At 42.4% G+C, this 21,587-nt stretch overlaps 1 protein-coding gene across 1 annotated transcript in view; it reads left to right on the forward strand.

The window, feature by feature from the left end:
- Nucleotides 1-21,587, forward strand: part of ACBD6 (acyl-CoA binding domain containing 6) — an 80,464-nt gene that overhangs the window by 35,550 nt on the left and 23,327 nt on the right. Inside the window, exon 6 of the mRNA XM_033067712.2 lies at nt 5,549-5,638. Within this exon, the coding sequence (XP_032923603.1) occupies nt 5,549-5,638 (90 nt within the window). The remainder of the gene's footprint in view (nt 1-5,548; nt 5,639-21,587) is intronic.

The following is a 21,587-nucleotide window of genomic DNA, read 5'->3' on the forward strand; positions in this document are numbered from 1 at the left end:
AGCACATTGTGTTTTGGTGAACAGATGAAGTGCTTAGACATTCATAGACTGAGACGCTACAAATTCAGTTGGGTTCTCCTGTAGCTCTAAGCAGATTTCTGCCCTCTGAGCCATGACAGCCCCGGCTGGGGCTCTGAATGCTGATGGCAGGGCCTTTTATTATTAATCAGGAATTCATGTGAATTAATTTTCAGAGGAGAGGAGGGAGGGTAGTCACAATCAGGGCTGGAATTTCACATCATAAATTCAATGAACTGAAACTGTCATGTGCCACACAGTTGCTGCACCAGTGCTGCTTCTGGGCTTCATCCTCCTGCAGATCACAGGTTACAGAAGATGTCCAGGGCAGTCCCACAGAAAATACAGCTGGAGTCTGTTAATTAACAAAAGCTCATTTTTTAGGATCACTTACTTGCAATAAGTAAATGCATGTTAGCATTGCTTTGTTTCCACTGGCAAGGTGCTCTTTTGTAGTTAGCAGCATTCAGAAACTTATATTTTCCTTTCTGTTCAAGTAACAAATGTGCCTGTTTTCAGCCAAAGAAATATTGTTCAAAAAAAAATCAAAACATTTTGTGGAAGCTGAAGTATCTAAACTACTAAAAACTACTGGATTACATTCCCTTTTGGAATTATCCATAAGTCCCTGATGTAAAAGAAGTCCTATTTCTGCCTGATGGATATTAGCACCTGGCTGTTGCTGAGTATGGGCTTGCTTCAGCAAAGGCAGGAGCCAGAAATATCTGCCTACCTGTGAAGGACTTGTGAGAGGATTTCCACTAGGGCAGAATTCTCTTATATATTAAATTCTCACAGCTTCAGCAATTTTGGTTTACCCCAACAAATGCTCAAAAAATCAAAAAAATAGCATACCAAAAGGAAGAATCTGAAAGAAATAATTGTTTCATTATATGTTATGGAACTGAAAGCATAGCCAGTGTTGTTGGTGTGCTCTTCCCAGTCTGGGAGGTGACTTATTTTCCAATATCATGCATGTTGATTGAAGTTTTAGAACCCGTTTTAAACTAGAAATAACCGAGACTGAGCCTTTCGTGAGGTGTACACAAGCATAATCTTGTCATTTTTATTAACTATTTTAGTGGCACTGTGTAAATGCATCCTGCCAAATCCAAAAGCTGCCTCACCTGGCCTCTGGACATAATTCACACTATCAATCCTTTGATTTAAATACCTATAAATTTAAAATGTCAGCAGGGTACATAGCAAGAGTTAACTTCTTAAGAATCAAAATCTGCTGAAGCACCAAATAGGCTCGTGCTGAGTTGCAAAGACACTCAGCTCAGCCTTTCCTTGGACAATAAAGACTTGGCTGGGGTTGTGGGGTGTTTGTATTTTATTTTTATGTGATATGGTAGTACTCCCCATTGTATCCCCCCATTTTGTGCAAACCTGGAAGAAGTCAATGAAAGGAGAAATCAAGACTGAAAATGTAAAGTGAGGATGAGCCAATTTAGTCAAAGCAAAAGGATTTCAGAAAGGGCAGCAGAAGATTCTGGGGTTTAGAGAGATGCACTGGGAATCTTCCAAAGCCTAAGTGGCCTTCTCCCCAGAACAAGTAAAGCTCTTCATTCAAGCCAGCATACCTGCTAACAGTTTGGATATGATAAACTTCAATTTAGAATTAAACAAAGAACCTAATGACAGTAATCATGTACAGGCTTCCATTTACTGTATCTAAATTGCCCACAGTTCAACAGAATCGCTTGCATTCACTTATAAGAAGTAACACAGGCTAAAACAACCTGTTTTCCTTGTGTATGTCAGCAGGACTAATGGAATAAGAAATGGACTGTGGCTGTGAAGTCACCCCAGGCACATCCTGGAAGTGTGGCTTACTTGCTGCCTTTTTGAAAATATATTTCTTCAACTTCTAACAAACCCGGAGTTGCTCAAAGGCAGAGATGAGTTGCTTTTGTAATTTGTGCCAAGGGTTGTGGAGGTTGTAGCTAGATAATTGTTTTTTAATTGTTGGATAAATCCCAGTAAACAAACATGTTACCTGTGTGCAGTGTTTAAGCCCTTGCCAAAACTTTATTGAAAGGCATCCTACAGGATGCTTACTTAGTCCCTGATCCTTGTGCTTTTGAGACAGCAAGTACCACTTGCCAAGGAAAGGATGGGGGGAAAATGGATTTGAAGAAGGGTCACACACTTCTGGATTTATGGGCTTTATCCCATTTGCTTCAGCAAACGTTTCAGAGCTCTGAAAGTGATTGACTTCCAAGTCAAGTTTACCTGTGTAATTGTATCAACAACCTTTCCATTCACTGTTTCTGCTGTCATAGGGGGATGCAGCCATTCTGTAGATATCTGTCTTTTCTTAATTACTGCTCATAGAACACTTGCCACAAGTTAGAGTGGCTCATTGCTATCCAGCCATTACAGCTGTAAACATCATGCCTGGAATTGTAGCTTTATACTGTAGCACATCCATTCGTTTTGGCTTTGTTCTCCCCTTTCTCTGCTCAGGCTAATGGATGTGAAAATCATTCCCATCCATTTGTCTGCAGACTTGGTGTATGGGAGACAAATCCCTGTCCTGTGCTTTGTTTGTGAACACGCTGTGACTTGGAGCTGAGCAAAATTGATGTGCTGTTGGCTTGAGAAACAGTTGCAGGAGCTGGCCAAGCTGGCAGCGGTTAGCCAGCAAAGCACAGCAGATTTAAGAGGCAGGGTTAGTGCACTGGGGCTATTTTTATGCTTTTTTTTTATTAAATACTTCAAAGGTGAGGGGGGAAATGCATTCTCTCAAGTAACTTCTGCAACAACTGTTGTGTTTGAATTGCAGGGAGGGAGTACCTTGATGTTTGACTGCATCTAGCCAAGACCTCACTGCTGCAGCGATTTCCTACACAAAATTATTCATGTTGCTTTGAGTCTCTCACTGCTTAATGAAATAGTCATGTGGGAATTGTTTTGGGAAAGCTCAATCTGTGGCCCTTAAAATTTCTGCCACATTATTTAAACACACATGCTATATGCTGATATAAAGTAGCAGCTGTGCACACTAAAGAGTTTTTCTCTTTAAAGCATGCAGAGGCAATATCCCTGCTATACAAAGACTGGGACTGTACTGTCAGTTTAAGCTTGTCTTATCACTAAGGTTTATTTTAAGAAAGACATGGGAAACAAGTGGATTTTGTGGCTGTATGTCTGTGTGAGTATGTTAGCTAGAGCTGTTGACCATTGTTAACTTGCCTGATGCTCTACAGATAGTTGTGATTATTATCCAGCTTCCATAGAGCCGCTGAGGTTAAAAAAGACCTCTAAGATCATCAAGTCCAACCATTTTAAATACCAAATTTTTAGTAATGCTTTTTGTTATGCTGCAAGTAGTTTGAGATTCTTCTGGAGGTATTTTTCCTTCCACATCTCCTGGTGTGCTCTTGCACAGAAAGTCTCCAAAGGTCTCTTGAACCCCGTGTCGAGGGTGTAGCATGTTGCAGGCATTTCTTGGGTGGAGCATGTCAGCTGTTAATAGTGCGCAATTACAATGCAGGTCCATTTAAGGCACTAATTAGAAAATATTGTATCCATTTAGAGTTGCAGAGAAAATATATAGGTAAGCAGAGTGTAATTACCCAAAGTGGAATTGGCCCAGGACTTGAAATCCATACTCCTGCAAATAGCACAAGGAGATTTTTAATGGCTGTAGATGATCAGGCTTCAGGGTTTTGTCTTGTTCAAAAGTCACCATGTAGCAGAACCAGCCTGCCAGTGTCATGAGCAGGACCAGTTGCACAGTGCTCTGGTACCCCTGAGCTGTCCAATTAGCTGTTGGTTTTCCTTTATTTGGTCTCAGTCAAGTTGAGCATCAATAAATAAGATTCTTCTTGTCCAGAGACAAATGCAAACCAACATATTTTAGCCCCTAATCTGCAGCATGAATTTTGATATAAAGAATGGAACTGCCCTTTTTATTTATATAACTGTACAATACATGTGAATAATTGCAATATTAATCCTCTACACATATATCAAGACACTGAAATAATCTGTTGAAGTATTTATTGCTATTGTACATATTGCAGGTGTGCCTCTTCCTTTTGAGATAAACATCTTTGGCTTTGAAAAAGTTGATATTTGTCCAACTGAAATCCTAAGTCTTAAGTAATTACCAGTCCAGAGATGAGTTAAGGATGCTAAACATGAATTAAAGATCTGTCCATATTTACCAGTTGTTTTAGTTGCACTCTTTCCCCCTTGTGGACTTTGATAGGGATGTTGAGTGCAAGAATATGAATCATTAAATGGCCTGTGGATGTCATCAGTGCTTCCATAGAAAGTCACTGTCAGAAAATTCATTCTAATGCAAGGTTAATTAGTGTAACATTAAAATTACATGTTACAAAAATTAATTACTCACTGGGTCAGAAAGTGTGAATTTCCTGACTTAAAATCATGCTCTACCTCTGCTGCCCTGCCCAAGAGTATCCAGCAGGAGCAGTGTGAGCTTTGGTCACAGGTGTCTTCTGCCCTCCTGCTTTCTGGCACCATGGCCAGGAAATTTGGCTCACAGTTCCCATTAGCAGATAAATGAGTTGCTCACCTTGTTCCCCACTGCTTTGTCAAGTGATTTATAACCAGGCATGGGCTAATTTAAATTATTTCTTCTGTGAGGATCTGTGACTGTTTTCTGTGGCATATTGAAAAACACAGGTCAGTCTGATGGTGTCACAGCTTGAGGGAGGAGATTCCTGGTTAACTGCAGGGTGATTTCCAGGAAATCCCCTACAAGTGTGCTGTGTGCTGTCCTAAATCAGGAGAGACTGATAGAATATTAAGGCTAATTTGCTAAGTGTATGTAGAAGGTTTTCTTCTTTGTTTGCTATGTCAAACTGCTTTGAATTACCTTTCTCAGCTACCTCCCATGCCCTTGGGAATGCAGAAGGGTCTGAACTTCCATTACATCCCATCCCATGGTGACAGACACCTGTAGAAAGGGGATGGGAAGAAAACTCTGAAGGTTTGACAGTTGCTGGAGTTATAGATGCAGCAGGCTGCCCAAGAGAGGACAGTGAGGAATGCCTGCCCAGACACCCAGTTTTATTTTTCTCTTCCAGCAGAGGCAGGAGCTGTGGGTTGGGTGTTTCAAACCTGCCAGAAGAATGAGCTTTTGGGGACTTGGTGTCCTGGTGACTTAGGCAGCACTGAGTATCATACACTTGCAGTGTAAATCATTGCTCCCAGAAAAGTCAGAGGTGCCAAAATCCTAAATCTATATAGGAAAACAAATAATGTGCTGGCTCCTGCATTTCATACTTTGCTGCTTTTCCCTTCTAAAGTTTTTGCTGGCTTGTGGGTTTGGTACCAAATTAATGAAAAATTGAACCATGTGTTACTTTTGACATTTCTAGCATTATTATCTAAGTCCAAATCACCAGTGATAGTAAGTGGCATGCTAGTATTATTTTGTATTTTTTTAAGGTTGTGTTAATTTTGGTATTGTGCTTATTACTTAATAGCAAGACTGATTTTCCATGGAGTTTTTTGTTTGGCTTTGTTAATTTTCTCCTGGCTGTTTCAGGGCCGGGCTCTGCTCCACTGGGCGTGTGACAGAGGACACAAGGAGCTGGTTTCAGTTCTGATACAGAATGCTGCAGATGTGAACATCCAGGTAAGAGGGAACACAGAGCTAAATTGGTTTGATGTGTTATACAGCCTCCTGACCAAATGTTTCCATGAAACTGAATTCTTCCAAAACTCCACAGCAAGTTCTCTCAGGGTGTGTGTCACAGCAAAGCTGCTCCATTCTGGTGAGACCCCACCTGCAGTGCTTTGTCCAGCTCTGGGGCCCTGGCACAGGAAGGACATGGACCTGTTGGAGCAAGTCCAGAGGAGGCCACAAAGTGGATTAGAGGGATGGAGCACCTCTCCTATGAGGCTGAGAGAAGTGGAATTGTTCAGCTTGGAAAAGAGAAAGTTTCAGGGTGACCTAATTGCAGCCTTCCTACCTACAAGAAAGATGGAAGAGAGACTGTTGACAAGATCATGTAGTGACAGGACAAGATGGAATGACTTAAATTGAAAGAGAGTGGTTTTAGGGTGGTGAGGGTGGTGAGGCATTGGCACAGGTTTCCCAGAGAAGCTGTGGCTGCCCCATCCCTGGAAATGTTCGAGGCCAGATTGGACAGGGCTTGGAGGAGCCTGATCTTGTGGAAGGTGTTGTTGCCCAAAGCAGGGGTTTAGAACTAGATGATCTCTAACATCCTTTTCAGCCCAAACCATTCTGGGATTCTCTTATAGGAACATCTAAAAAACATAACCTGGGAAGAATAAAAGAATTTTGAGCCACTGAGGTTTGCAGCCCACATCTGAGCTTAGCTAGCACCAGTTTTAGGTATCTGAATAGACCAGGTTTTGACCTAAACTGGTTCAGCAACCACTTTGCAAGTCGTTTCTTCCAGCCAACCAGCCTGGGTCTGCCAGTGCACCTCAGTCAACACTCCCAGTTTTGTCAGCTTGCTGTAATTAAGGGCTGGCCTGTGTAAATGTGATCATATTCAGAAATAATTGTCCAACATATTTCTGTCAGATTATGATTGACTGCTCTTTACCATCATGGCACTTTTTGGCACTGCTCTGCTTCCCAGTTTGGACATAGATACATCTTTGCTGATGAATCTTTGAGCTCTTTCTGGTGAGATCTAAAGAGCCTTCAGTAAATGCTTTGGGGCTTTGTAAGAGGTGAATGTGAAGCCGAGCTGCAGTCTGAAGGCTTGTGGGCAGAACTGTAGTGTTCACAAGCTACAGATAGCTGAGTTGGTATTAACACACACATCAAATTGTTGTAAGAAAGTCTATCTTGCCCTTTCCTGGGCAGAATTTCTGATGGGATGGGTATGAGAAGCACAGCTCTGCAGTGGCTAGTGAGATGTGTCTGTGCTTATGTCTCCAGGCTTTCAGTTGTAAAGGCTTTAATAGGAGCTGTCCTTACAGAGAAGAGGGACAGAGTGACGCCAGTGCAAATGGGGGGCTTTGCACATCCTGTCCATCTCCTTTCAGCTAGTGAGTGCTGTGTTGGATACAGACAGGAACAGCTCTGCATTGAAATTGGGAAGGAGTGGAATCAAGCATCTGCTCGTTCCCTTTGCCCTGGCAGCCTGGGATATGGTTCTGGGTTCTCTCTGAAACATCCCTTCTCTTTGACACTTTTCTCATTCCTTTGGAGGCAAAGTCTGACTCTCAGAAGAAAAAGCAGTTGAGAGAATCATCATCTTTTTTTTTTCCCCCCCGAGTATTAATTTTCTGTTAAATTCTTCTCTTTTCTTTTTGATGCATTGCACATTTTCTAACCAGATTATTTTTGGCCAGTAACAAAAGGTTAATAATAGCCATAAAAAGAAAAATCAATCTTTTGATATGTTTTTCTCCACCAAGGTAATAAAGGAGAATTTTTTTTAAAGGTCTCTATTTGCACGTAGGTGTGTTCCTAGAGAAAGCAGACACGTTTTTATTCTCAGCCATATATAAATTGCAATAACAGTTCAAGACTTTGTGACTTAATGTTTATTTCTCTCTTTTTTTTTCTTTTTTTTTTTTCTTTTGACCTTTAACCCAGAAGAATTCACATTCACATCCAAAGCAAAACCAGGAGAAATTTTAAGAGCAACCACAAGAAAAAGGGAGAAACTCTGGCTTCCTAACAGGCCATAAACACTGCAGCACCTGCTGTAACACATTACCAAAGGCATTATCAGTTAATGTGTAGGCTGTAAAGAACAGTGGGATCAGTGTGAGGAGATACCTGGTGAATGGGTGATGCTGTTTTTTCCAGAGTGACATGCTCCAGCAGAGACGGTTCCCTTTACACCTCTGTCCAAGCTACCTCCACAATCCCACCTGCCTCTCCAGGTCTTCAGGAATTCTTCTCTCTTGTTCAATTTTGCAGCAGCACCTTCATGCAGGCAGCATGAAAGATAAAGAATAAATTAGGCATTATGAGGGTTATGAGCAGGTAGTGAAGGAGAGGAATGTTACAGACTAATTTTTTTTTTAACTGCCTATGTTTTAGTATGCTTCTAAAAAGTTAGTCAAACAGCATGACAGATTTATGCTCTCTTCCATTACCTTTTTAATAAATGTTCTTCCATCTTGGCTCTTTTGCAGTGTGCTAAAGGATTGAGCTGCCCTGAGAAGGCAGTGACAGTGGTGCTCTGCTGGGTGGCCTGGAGCAAGTCTCAGCTGTTCACTGTGCCTGTAGATGTGCCTGAATACCTTTTTGCTGCCTTATTTTAGTTACCTTTATACTATCTATTGTCAAAGTACTGCAGTCTCTGGATCGAGAGGGTCTGCAAGAGTCAACTAATTTATCAGCTCCTTGCTGATAAGCAGACAACTTTAGGAGCAGGAAGAGAGGTCTCCTGGCTCTGCTCATTCTTGTAGCATGCTCATACACACTTCAATTCTGGGAATAACCTCGTACCCCTGGACTGCAGTGATCCAGTGCCTGTGATTTTTGTTTCAGCAGGGGAGCCCCCCTCTGCAGTGTCCAAAGGGTGCTTTGCTAATGTCACTGAAAAGCTGCAGCCACTGAATTCCCAGCTTGTTCATAATTAGCTCTTAACAGCACATTTGAAAAGAGGTGGGAGAGCAATTGCCATTGGCAGGGGATGCTGAAAGGCAGCAGCCCGCTCTGCTTTGTTGAGAAGGGGCATTTGTGTAATTAAATTACCTAAATCTCCAGTGCCAGGGGCCGTGTCAAAGTGGGTGGTGAGATGGTGTTTTGGAGCTCTGCTGGAAATACCCAGAGCTTGGGGCTCAGTCTGAGAACAGCCTCCTTCACTGGAACCCTTTGCCTAAAGGAGCAACATAACAGTTGGTAACATAATGTTAAGGTAGAAGATTTTAAGCATAACACAGTCGTAATGTAAGAGTTATGAAGGAGCTCTGCAATATGTTTATAATATCCATTTATAGCTTTAAAACATAAGACACAAATTTTCCTTGCAGAGCATGGACAACAAAGAAAAACCCCTTTCCTCTATGGGGAGAGTACCTCCTGGATGTGAGGTGCTGCTCAAACAGCTTTCAGAGGGGCTCCTTTAGTGTATTTGGGGGACCTAAACCATAGACTTTCCTCCTGGACTTCCTGTGGCTGCATTTTGTTTTGTTTGTGGGTACTCTGTACTCCAAAATAATAATCCATGTGTTCATGGCATGCCCTTGGGAGTGTATGGGGAGCTATCTGGGAGTGGTGCTAAGCAGCTCAGCTTACTCTGGTAAAGCTTTTCAAGCCTATCTAGCCATGTGAACAAGTCTTAACGTAAATATTGTGAGTTGTAACAGGAACTGTATCACTTGACACACAGGATAATTAAGGGCCATGTACATATCTATGAGGTAGAGCAGCTGAGTTTAAACCATATCTAAATATTTCATGTTTTTTAAACTGCATCATTGTGCAATTATCAGTGCTATGGTAATAACTTTCAGTGCTGAAATTTTTCTGTAATTGTGACTAAAAGCATGAAAAAAGCTGTAACTGATGTTCAGTTTTTATTTCCTGACTTTTCTCTTTGCACATCAGTGCACTAAGACTTTAAACCACTGTCCAGCAAGTTCTCAGTACTCACTCATGAACACTTCAGGTGTTTGAGAAGGAAACTTGAGACCAAAGCTGAAAATCATCAGGTTAAGAAATCTGTTGCTAGTATATGTGGGGTTTATTTTATTCACTTCTATATAGTAGTAATTTTGGTGAAAAGCATCTGGTGTCTGTGCTGTCTGCAGAGAGCATTGGTTGATTTTTGGTACCAGTGTTGGATTTGTATCTTGTACCAATTAATGCAAGGCTGCTCAGTCATAATTATGCACTGCGGCAATGCTTGTCAGCATATTCATATTTTGAGTTAGATTGTGGTTTTTTTCCTTTTTCTTTAAGACACTTAGAGTAACACAAGGAGCATGGTTGCCTCCCCAGGCTTTCTCCTGAGTCCCAACTTTCCTTCTCTATTTGCATCCTAACACTGGTGATCAGAATGTTCCTGGAGACATGGAACATGGAGCAGCCATTCCCTTATAATACCTTCAGTGTCTGGGGATAAAAAAAAGAAAAAACCTTTTCAAATGAAGACAATACAAACATAATAAATCGCAGGGAGGGTTCATCTCCCTCATGACTCAATCCTTTTCAAACAACATTATTATTGACTGACCTATTGGTTGCCAAAAAGGAAAATCAATTGTACTAGAAGTAGTTGCTGGGCCACAGATCACAGTAGTAACCCAGCAGAGACAGGTTGATTTTTATCAACTGTCCAAAGACTAATTTCCACCATTAGCTAAAAATGAAGTAGAAATTATGGATATGTCGAAGATTGCTAAGATTGGTGGTCTGTTGGTTTTGTGTGCTTTTGTGGGTTTTCTGTTTTCCTGCCTGACTTTTCAAAGACCTGTATCTCTATAGGATAAAAAGAAGCAAGGAATAGTCAGGCTTGCTTGCACGCCTGCTTTTCTTTTCTTTTCAGCCTTCTTCATTTGGATTTCAAAGCAAGGGTTGTGTGTTGGAGGCACTTAGATATTCAGAAATTAAGCTAGTCTCAGCAAATGCGCATCCCTTCCCTGCCTCCTGCACCAAGCATTAGTCATGCTCTCACGATCCTGTGTCTGTAGGGAGATGGAGAAATTGATGTGGATGTTTTGACTGTTGTGACCAAGGACCACTGGCTCCATCTAGACATCTTTCCCCCTCCCCAGTAAGATAGGGATGCAAACACACTTGTGGGTAGGGTGCCAGCTGCCAAAGTCCTCTGCTATTATGACCGTTCTCTAAACCTGGCTGAGATTAAACAGAACATGGCAGCCTCATGGCCTTGCAGTTAATGTCCCTAGGATCAATTTCTCCCTAAATATACTAAAAGCTTGGCTCATAAAGACAGGAGGGGCTCTGTCCTGGACCTGATACTGCAGCAGAGGCTTCAGCATGGGTATGCTCACAGCAAGCAAAGTTTGTCACAGCTAATACTGAATTGACCACTGCTGTGGGAGGGAGCTACAGTGGCAAACACACTGGGGACACTAAACAGAGATGAAAAGCAAAGCAATAAGAGCAGGTTTATTAACCACAGTAGTGTCCTTCCTAACCACCCCCCATCCCCATCCCTGTCTCAGTATTTCTGTGGTCAGTTATGTTTAGCAGATCTCTGAAGACTCCGCAGCCTCGTAGCCCTTCAGTCTTGACACTGCTGCCAGTGGGTGTGAAAGCCATTAGCCAAAAGAAAGGAGAGATCTGCTTAGTGACAGAGGGTAGCATTCTACATTAAAGCATTGACATGGTGCCAGTCACACAGTTATTACAAGTGGCACAGCTCCATGTCTCTCCTGCGGGTCTCTCTGTGGAATGTAGATTGGCAGCAGGTTGAATGTTAAATGGTCACCACTCAGCAGATGCTGTTTTTACCTATGGGGAAAAAAGTCCCTTTCAGCAGAAACATTTGCAAAATATTTGCACTCTAAATATATGCTGAGAAAGGCAAAGATTTATCCCTGGTTTGCTCCTTAGTTTTTGAAGCCACCTCAGGCCTCATCAACACTAACCATCAGTTGTACAGATAGTATTTCCTTCTTCTTGTCCAGGCTGGGCTTTTTAGCATTGTTTCTTCATATCTTCCAGCTTGACGTGTCCAGTCTTTGTTTCTTCTGCTCCTTGTAGACAGATGAATCATTGCTTCATGGCTGGTGCAGCAGAGCAGTTGGCACCTTGCACAGGCAGCCCCTGTGCAGCACTGCCTGTGAAGCAGCTCACCAGCCAGGAACTGCTGCAGGCTTCTGTGTCCTGCAAAACCAGTGTTTGAAAAGTGAAATCTGAGAGCTGGTCCTGAAAAAACTTGCAGTGGTCTCTGCTGCTTTGCCCTCAAAGTCTAAAGCTCCTTTTGGGGTAATCAAAAGGCAGGGTTTAAAAAGCAGGGACCAAGGACAGCGGCACATTTTAGTGGCTGGTGGGCATCACCTTGTGCTGAGGGCTGTGCTGTGCAGAGGGGGGACTTTCCACAGCCAGTGCTGGGGCAGGAATGCAGTCTAGCAAAAGGCACACAGTTTTAGCTCAGGGACCCTTGGGCTTGATCCCCTGCCTGACAGCACAGCTCCCTGTCAATGCTCACAGTAGACAGAAGCCAGCAGCAGCAGTGAGCTTTGAAGTCAGTGCAGGTGGCATATGGAGGAGAAACAGGTGTCTTGCTCCTCATTGTCTTCGTGTGCCTGCAGAGACAGGAAGGAACCCTTACCTTGAATGCTTCCCTGAGAGGACATTGGATGGCCCCATGGCCCTTGGTCCCAGGGTCGTCTTTGAAAGCAGCATGTGTTAAAACACCTGTAATTCCTGAGGTCATTGTTGGAAATGCTTTAGCCCCTCATTAAGGTGTTTGGTTAACTGCCCAAACAGGATACCACTGGCAGCCAAGCTGGTTCTTCAGGTGACTGCATCACCCTAGGAATGGTCTCTAATCACCCTAGGAATGGTCTCTAATCACCCTAGGAATGGTCTCTAATCACCCTAGGAATGGTCTCCAGCCTTGCTTCATTTCCTGTGGCATTGGCATCACCCATCCCTGCCAGAGGAGCAACCAAGCTGTCAGCTACTCTTTGCTCAGGAGAGATGGTTCCTACAACATCTTTTACCATCAGCCTCCTGGAAAAGCTTTCCCTGTTTTAAATAACTTCTCAATTTGAAAAAAAGCCTCGAGGCTTTATTTTCAAGTGGAATTTTGTGTTGTCAACACTTGTTTCTTCCAGTTTGCTCTAAAAGCCAGAACCAAACCAACCCATACAGAGCGAAAAAAAACAACAAAAAATCACCCCCAGTTCTAGGTAAATCATTGGGGCCTCTCACATTTGCAGTCTTCAGTAGAAAGCACTTTTGTTAAGTTTTGCTAAGTAAGATTGTTCTGATGCTTTAGATGTTGGGTTAGTAACTCTTTAAGCTTATTTTGGTTAGATTTTGAGTGAAATTTTTAATGATTATAGCTCCATGCATTGTAAGAGGCAGAGCAGCACTGAAAACAGCCAAGCTAATTTAGTAGGTTCCTCTTTCTCAACTTGTAAATGTTACTTTTGCATCCATGAGGACAGTGTCAGTGCAGGAGACTTTCTCACTTGGAGTTGTGTTTCCAGTGGCAGGGAAGAGTAAATACTTAGGAGACAGAGTAGGGTAAGCATACAGTGATAATTTCATATATTTTCCCACAATCTGGACTTGGAGGCTTCCTGAACCACTGTTACTATCTCTGCACTTCTGGTTTTCCTTTGATTAATGTCTTTCATCCCTCTTTTGATTCCCAAACTTGATGCTAGTGGGAGTCCTGTAGTTTAACTGTGCATTTTCTTTACACTTGCCATGATCATTTCATGTGAGAGCCCCATCTTTCTTGTGTAATGAGAAACAGTAATTGTTCCCCCAGTTACCTTCTCTGTCCCACTTTTCACTTTATTGGCCTCCTTGCTTCCCCTTGATCACTTCTTTTTCAGACTAAGGAGTTTTTTCTATTTGATCCTATCCCATTTGAAAGCTGCTCAGTAACTTTGCCACTTGTCATTCTTTGGGTCATTTCTAGTTCTTCCTTATTGCTTTCAGATGAAGGGAGCAGCATTTCTCCCAGTGCCCAAGCTGTAAGTGCAATATGAGATATAATGAAGCAATATAGTATGTTTTCTTACTTCCTTTTTCCCCCCCAATGCCCCCTTGTTGTTTTTTATTAACTACTTTTGAATACTGAGCTGGTGTTATAGAGCTGTCTGTAATAACTCATGATCTGTCTCCACAGTGGTAGTAATAGCTAGTTCAGAGCCCATTACTCTGGATTTAGACTGAAGATTGTTTTTCCACATGTGCATTACTTGGTGTTTATTAGAGCTGAATTTCATCTGCAGGCTTTTCACCCTGTCACCTTGAGATCCTTTTGTAGCGTTTTACAGGCAGCTTTTGGTGTAAAGGACTTGGGTGATTCACTCCCAGCCTCCTTCCTCTGTTCCTTTCTGTGGGCTGAACAACCCAGGCCGGTGCACAGATCCTCAGAGGCTCCAGCTGTCACCAACAATTGTGCAAGCTGGTTGTTTACTCCTGTTCACTCTCTAATTTTGTAATCAGTTCTCAAGCAAAGACCTTCCCTCTTGCTCTATGACAGCATCGTTTAAAAGTATCTGGTGAGAGGGTGTGTCCAAAGGCCTTTGGAAATCCTACAGCCATCCCCACTCATGGGGGCTAGCAGAAGTCTTGGTGGGTAGCCAAGGCTGCTGCCATCCTGTCTCTGCTTGTCACAGAAAAACTACTCCATTGCTCCCTTTTGTAACAAAATTATTAGATCCTATCTTGGAGCAATCTTCTAGTATATCTAACACACCAATGGACTGTCCCACTGTAGACATTCCATGTTGCAGTGAGTCTTCCCTCCTCTTTTAACAGTGCTCAGCTTGACTGGAATAGACGTTTGTTATCAAACGAAGGCCTAAACTTCCACGAAGGTGTGTTGAGGCCGTCTGTGGTGTTCATTCTCAGGTTAGGAGGTGCCTGTCTGTAGGCTGGGTACCAACATTGGAAGAACTGTTGAACTTCCATCATCTAAATCTGTTTCTGCTGTTCCAGCCAATTAAACATTAAAATGAGCGTGACAAATAACGTTCGTTTATGGGTCAGTAACTGCGGAGTGTGGCTGTGACATGGCTGCCCCGGACAATCCATTTCAGTGCTTGGGCAGCCCGACATCCTCAGCTGTGTAATTGCTTTTATAGGGAGAGGGAAGTAATAAGGATAATGCAGCTATCAGGCCCGAACTCACTAGTTCAGAAACTTCCCCTTGCCAATCAAATTCCTTTGGTATTCAACCAGTTTTAGGCTTGCTCCACAGGCATTATTGTGCTGTCAGAAAATATCCCGATGGATATGTGCCTTCTCTCCAGTGCTGGATGTTACCTTCTTGGTTTTGTCCACCAGCCAGCCCTCAGTGCACACTTTATGGCAAAAGACAGGCCTGTCTTGTCCCTCTCCCTCCCTTTCCCCTCCCCTATTATATTTTTTTTTCAGCACTATTAGATTATTAAATGCTTAATGACTATTCCATTCCTGCTAACTATACTTTTGATGAGCTGCAGTAATAAAACTTTGTAACAGCGAAGCATGTGTCTGATTCCTTTATAGGAAGGGCACATTTGGGGAGCTGAAGTAATGGGGGATAAAACTCAATTAATGAATAGAAATAAAAAGAAGTAAATGAGGTAATCAAACTCAGAGAAATTAGTATTGGCAGGTCTTGAATGATGCTCTTGGATGAACAATCTTTCAAAATCCTTCCTTGTATGCTGCTGCTGTCTCTTTATTTATTATTAAAATAACATGATCCATGAGGCGCTCGGGGTGACTCCCAGCCTAGCTAATTCTAATTAATCCAGTCAGGGAGAGCAGCAGGGTAAGTGGAGCAGTCTATCGGATTGAAATTCATAACTTAATTGAGGTCAAAGTCCTGGGTTGGGAGAACAAAAGTCTTTCGCTGGGACCAGGCAGATCAATAGCAATAAATATCTGGCTTGGATGCAAGTAGCTTATAGTGACAGATTATCTGACACTGGCCAGAGGTCTTGGTCTTGTTCAGGGCAAAGTCCTATGGCATGTACAGTGGAGAGTGACTTTTGCCAGTGTTCCCTCCAAAACCCCAAACAACTCTTGAAGGACTCATGGGACCCTCAGGAGAACGATGCCCATACAGAAGTCCACATGAGTCATGTTGAAATTTGGTTTCTCAAGGTACAGGTGTTTCATCAGTAGCACAAGGGCAAGTGTCACATTAGTGCTGATAGAGGCTGGGAGAAGTTACTCAGGTTTACAGGAACTTGGAGCTAAATCACAACTTGTCCAGAAAAAGACCTTTAGGATCAGGGGAAGCTGAGCCATGGAGGGATGGGCTTTATGCCAAGTCTGTATTTATAGTACGTTTACATAGGAGTAGAGAGGAAGGTTGGAAGAGGGAAGTGTAAATAATCATCAAGGTGTGTTTGTAGTGTGAGAGAAAACAGCAGAGGCAGATGTGGTGTTGCCTGCTTTTCAGAAAAGCATCCAGTGTCTGCTGTGAACTCCAAATGCTAAGGATGGCTGGTTTCCCAAGCCCTTGCCCAAGCATAGCATGAGTCTGGGTGTTGCCTGAACTCCTAAACCAGAGAGGAAGCTTGAGGTCCTGGCCTGGGATCTGTGGCCTTGCACTGTGCACACAGCCTTCCCTGGGAGTGGGGACTGAATTATTCGTCATTACCAGCAATTGAAGAAGCTTCTCTGAACTTTGAAACAAGCAGGTCCTTCGGCTGGAGTTCAGAATTAAAATGCAATCTTCACCTAGGCCATTATTAATGCAATGTTTATGCAGATTGGACTGTTCTGCTCATATCCTCTTTGCAGAGGACAAATACTGCTGTGGTCAGCACTTGATACATCCCAGATGGATGTTGTTCTGCCAATGCACTTCAACACAGCTTGGAAGAGAGATGGAAACCGCAGCTTGGACGCAGCCAGGGACTTAGTTTGACACACCTGCTCCTCCCATTAACACTGCATGAGTCTAAAGCATCTGTTCTTGTCCAGCTTGCCAGAAATGTTCAGAAGATCTCTTTGGCTCCCCAGGCCAGTTTTCAAGGTGTAGGGCAAAAACCTTGCCTGGTCAGGTGTCAGGTTTTAATGTGATGAGCAACTGTTGGTTTCTCTGGGTGTATAAATGGTATTTCTGTACCCTCACACCCTTTTGAAACTGTCTCTGGGAAAACTTCTTGTTTTCCACTGCAGGACATTTGCTTTGTGTGGACAGAATGTGGTGAACAAGGCCACTGTTCAGTACATAAGTATATATATATTTATGTACATATACACTTGCTTTTAATATATACTACTGTTATTATCTACTACTTGCTGTTCTACTATATAATAATTTCCTCATTCATATCCCATCCGTGGCACAATCTCCTCCTTCTAAGCTGGTGGTTTTACTTTCCATATTCCTGTTGAATTATTTGTATGCTCCTGCTTCATTTCTACCCACCCTGTACAGGAGCAAAAAGTTTCTGAGGCTGTTAAACACTGCAAACAAAACTGCACTGGCAACTGTCATCAAGGGGAGAAGGGGTTGAGTGATTTATTTTACTGTATATAAAAACTAACAAAAATATCCAGGCACTGAACAATTCATGACTTAACAGCAAGTTCTTGTGAGCAACACATCTTGAATGTACAGAACTTTGATATTGCACTTTAGCTTGAGTTACAGCTCTGCTGAGGTTAAGGAGGAAAATAAATTATGAACATAACCATTTTTTCCTCTTCACAGAGCCACACCTGCGATGCAGGTGAGAGAATTTGCTTTTTTTTTCCTCTGAGAGAAGTAACAAGATCTGTCCATTTAGAGCTGGGTTTCCACAGTTATATATATGTTATTAAAAAACAAAGCAGTAGATGCCCAGATCTGTAGAATATCTGTGGATTCAGTGAAGAAATTCTGTTTATGGCTCTTTTCTGAGTCAAATTTAGGTTTCTAATTCTCTAGTTTTGCTACAGAATTCCAGCGTGACCTTGAACAAGTCACTTGATTTCTTTCTGCTGTGGTTTCCCATTTGGGAAATGGTGGGGCAAATAATCGTTTTTTATCTCACGGATATAACAAGATTATAAAAATATGGTACTTTTAAGAACCTTAGAAAACTGATGAAATGAAATTAAACAGATCCTGCAGTCCGGATAAAATGAGATGAAACAAGCATGAAACTATTAGTGAAAGAAATGTTTCTTTATCTTCTGCAAATAAAAATGCAAAGTGATTAAGTGGGTCTTTTCTAGCTATTAGCAATAGCAGCTCTAGCCAGCTGACTTCTGCCACCCTTGTAAATTAATTTGTGGGGTACAGTCCTGGATTTAGTGTGCTCACAATAAATACCCTTAAAAGTTTTATCAGCTTCCGTGATGCACAGTGTTACTGCCATGATAGTACTGCAATTAACTTGCCCTGCAGATAAAAAGTGGCTGCTTTAAATGAGATGCTCTAATACAATGGTTTGCAAATTTCTTTTAATTGATTTTTTTCCCTCCTCCCTGTGATATTTCCTGCCTTTACTATATATCCAGCAGTATTTTTGTGAGGCAGGGTAAAGGAATGGAAATAAAGGTTATTTTTGTCCAGGACTGGGCTGGAGGAGCAAACCCCACATGTCCCTGCCACTGGCAGCAAGGCTGAGCAGGGTTAATGATGAGCTTTGTGTGGATGTGAGGTGCTGGAAGAGGAGGAAAGCCCCAGCTCAGGCTGTGGGCATTTTCCTTCCCTGGCTTGGTGACTGGATGAGAAAGTCTCTCTTTCAGCACAGTTCTCAGATCCAGGTAGGGATTAATGAACAAAACAGGAAGGAAGGAGTTTGGACTGGTTGACAGATATTTATCTGACACAGAAAGAAGACAAGCAAAGTATTTCAGAAAGCAATAGGCTGGAACATGCTACAAAGAAAACTTTGACGTGTGCTGGGACTCAGCCAGAGGCCAGGTTACCTGTGTTCAGGAAATCTCAATATACTCTTCTTTTCTTTCTTTTCTTCTGGTTTGTTTTTGTTTGTTTGTTTTTTAACTCGAGTTTTAATCACATGTGGACTGTGCAGATGAAATCTGAGGCAGAAGCCAGATCTGCCAAAGCTGCCTGCTTCCCTTCTCTGTGATGTCCTATTCCTGCTCCTATTGTGGAGATATTTTCAAGCAGTGCTCACAGATTACACGGTAATTAGGCTTCTGAAGTGGTATGAAATTGAGCATTACGCTTTGAATTCCAGTGGTCAGACTCAGAAGAGGTTTGTAAAGCTGTGGCTCATCAATTGCAAATGATCCATTTTTCACAGCTTAATGACCAAGAGCTTGTTTTTGGAGTGATGGGAAGTGATCACATACACCCTTACCTCCAGTTCTAATTGCAGAGTAAAAGGTTAATTTAAACCTTGGAGGCAGTTTTGATCTGGATCTTTCACAGCAGAAGGGAAACTCAGAGCTGTGGTGACTTTAAATCATTCACTTCTCAGACAGAAAAGTGTGGATGTGGTCAGTTTGCTCTCATCAGCTGGAAAAAAACAACTTGCTATGCCCAGTCAGTTGGGATAAACCACACTGTAAAGGTTATAAATGTGTATGGAAGAATAAAAAATGGAAGATATATAAACTAATCATTTAGACATAGTTTTAATCATCTTTTTTTTGCCTGTCCAAGTGTTCCTCTTATGCCCATTTAAATTATAAGTCAAGGCATTAAGCAAGAGCAAAGACCATCCCTGTCCCAAAGAGATCATCTTGGCATCAGATGCAGTGCCACAGGTAGTGCAAATGGAAAGGCTGAGTGAATGGAAGTAAGAGAACAAAACAGAGATCAGCAGAAAAATGGTACTCTTGGCTCATGGCTTCCCCCAGCAATGCCAGACGGCGGTGACACGGAGGGTCATGGCACAAGGAGTCTTACTGAGGATTTAAGGGATGGGAAGGTGTCATTACTGAGGACTTCTGGCAAAGGATAAACACGTGAATTCCTCACTTAAGTCAATGGCACTTTTACTGGCATGTGTCCTAGGACTGTGTCCCTTGCTGAGATCAGTTTAAAAAAAACCCTCCAAGTGCTACATTTTACCAAGTCTGTTGGGAAGAAGAATCAGTGATGGAGAAGAAATGGGAGACTTTTCATAGAGAAAAAGAGAAAATTGCTTCATTTGCATAGGAATGTGTCACAGCTGTACCCCATGCAGAAAATATTTCCTTCTGGGATAGGGTGGTTTTAAAACATGGTCACCCAGCTGCAAAATTGGTTCTGACTCAAGCAGACAATGACATATTTTTGGATGGATGATGCTTTTAATCTTGTGCCCAGCTACTGAAAACACCTGGTAGAGTTCTGGTCTCCAGGACATCATCTTCCAGTTAAACATAGGAGTTTGCTATTTCTAAACAAAGAATTTCTGAGCACTATTCAAGCTGAGGGAATTGTCTGTCTAGATTTGCCAACCACAACCCATCTTGTTTGATGTGATTGCTTGATAGCTTCAATGGTAGCATCTCTTGCATCATCAGAGAGTGTAGAAACATCTTTTATCTCATCCTTTGGTCTTTGAGACACTTGGTTTGTAACTGGTGCTACACTCCAGTGGCTCAGCAGTGTGTCCTGGGAATCTGGAGTAGCAGCAAGTCACAGGTGGTCCAAGAGATCAGAAATACAATATTGGGGGTGCCTGGTGTGCTTTTAGCAACACTCCTCATTTCCCAAATCCAGGCAGATCAGTGGTTCTTTTGTCATGTTGGCTTTCAGGAAACACTGCTGTGGGGAAATAACAAGGCACAAAAAAGGAGGGTTTCACCCTGTTTTGTTGGCTTAATAAATTCTCTTGAGAATATGAGTTCCAGTTATTGTTACTGCCACTAACTTATCTGATCCTAATCTAAGCCAGTATCTAAGTTGTGGTGTCCTGGCCAGGTGTGTTTTTTTCCTTTTCCAGCAAGTGCCTTTTTGCTTCTTCTCTTTTCAAAACACTCAACTAGTTTTCACCTCCATTTCTCTCCCATGTTCTTTGTAGCTACTGAGCAGCTGACCTACAGGTCTACAAAATGTTAGGTGTCATGTCTTTGATATCATTTAGGAAAAAGAGAGGAATGCAGGAAATATCTGATCTTTAGCACTGAAGGTTTTTTTCTGCTAAAAAAAAAATCCTAAGCAGTGTTTCAGCAGAAAGATTCAGAAGGTTTCAAAGAGGCATCAGTTAAACCTGCCTGTTCAGTGAGAGCCAACAAGTGGATCTTTCAGATGTCTGAGTGTTCCCTGGGGGTTCACATTATTAATATCTGCCTTATGACAAGGTGGCTGTGCTGATGCCAGGCTTTTTTTCCCAGCCGGCATGATTAATTTTTCCTTCCTTTCTTAATATCTCCGAGCCAGATGCTTCTAAATGTCCTCACAGGGTGTATTGCTGTTCTTAGCTACTCCTCCTTCCCCCCTACCCCTTTCCAACTAATTCATGTAATGGCTCTGGAGATGCATTTTGTAGCGTCACAAAAAGCAAAACTTTGAAAGCCTCCGAAGGTGATGGACATGACACATGCGGGTCTGGCCTCCCAGCGTTCCTGGTGGGCTTGAAAGCTTTGTGCCAGGTGGTCTGTCAAGAACATTTCCCAATTCAGAGTGTGCTTATTTGCCTAGCACTTTACAAATTATATCCATGCAGAAGTGCTGAAGTGCAAGTATTCCTGGTAGGGAGGTTGACAGCGGGGTGTTGCTCTGATATTATGGAGACGGGGAATTTTGGCCGAGGCAGAGGAGGAAGACTTGCATTATTTATGGAAAGTGCAGTGGATCTGCAAGCACTGATTTATTTTAAGGGCTTCAAAACATATTGTGGTGCTGAAAAAGGTCTTTATTCTGCAAATGGAAATTAGTTCTCCTTCACAGGTCTGGTTCCATAGTGCAACTGCACGGGCCTGAGTGGTACCAGCTGATGCAACTGCACAGGCCTGAGTGGTACCAGCTGAGAGGGAAGACCTTAGCAAGCTCTATAGCAATCAGCTTATTCCTGAGGTGTTCCTGCTTAGCAAA

The sequence above is a fragment of the Catharus ustulatus genome, chromosome 9 (assembly GCF_009819885.2).
Source record: "Catharus ustulatus isolate bCatUst1 chromosome 9, bCatUst1.pri.v2, whole genome shotgun sequence".
NCBI classification, from domain to species: domain Eukaryota; kingdom Metazoa; phylum Chordata; class Aves; order Passeriformes; family Turdidae; genus Catharus; species Catharus ustulatus.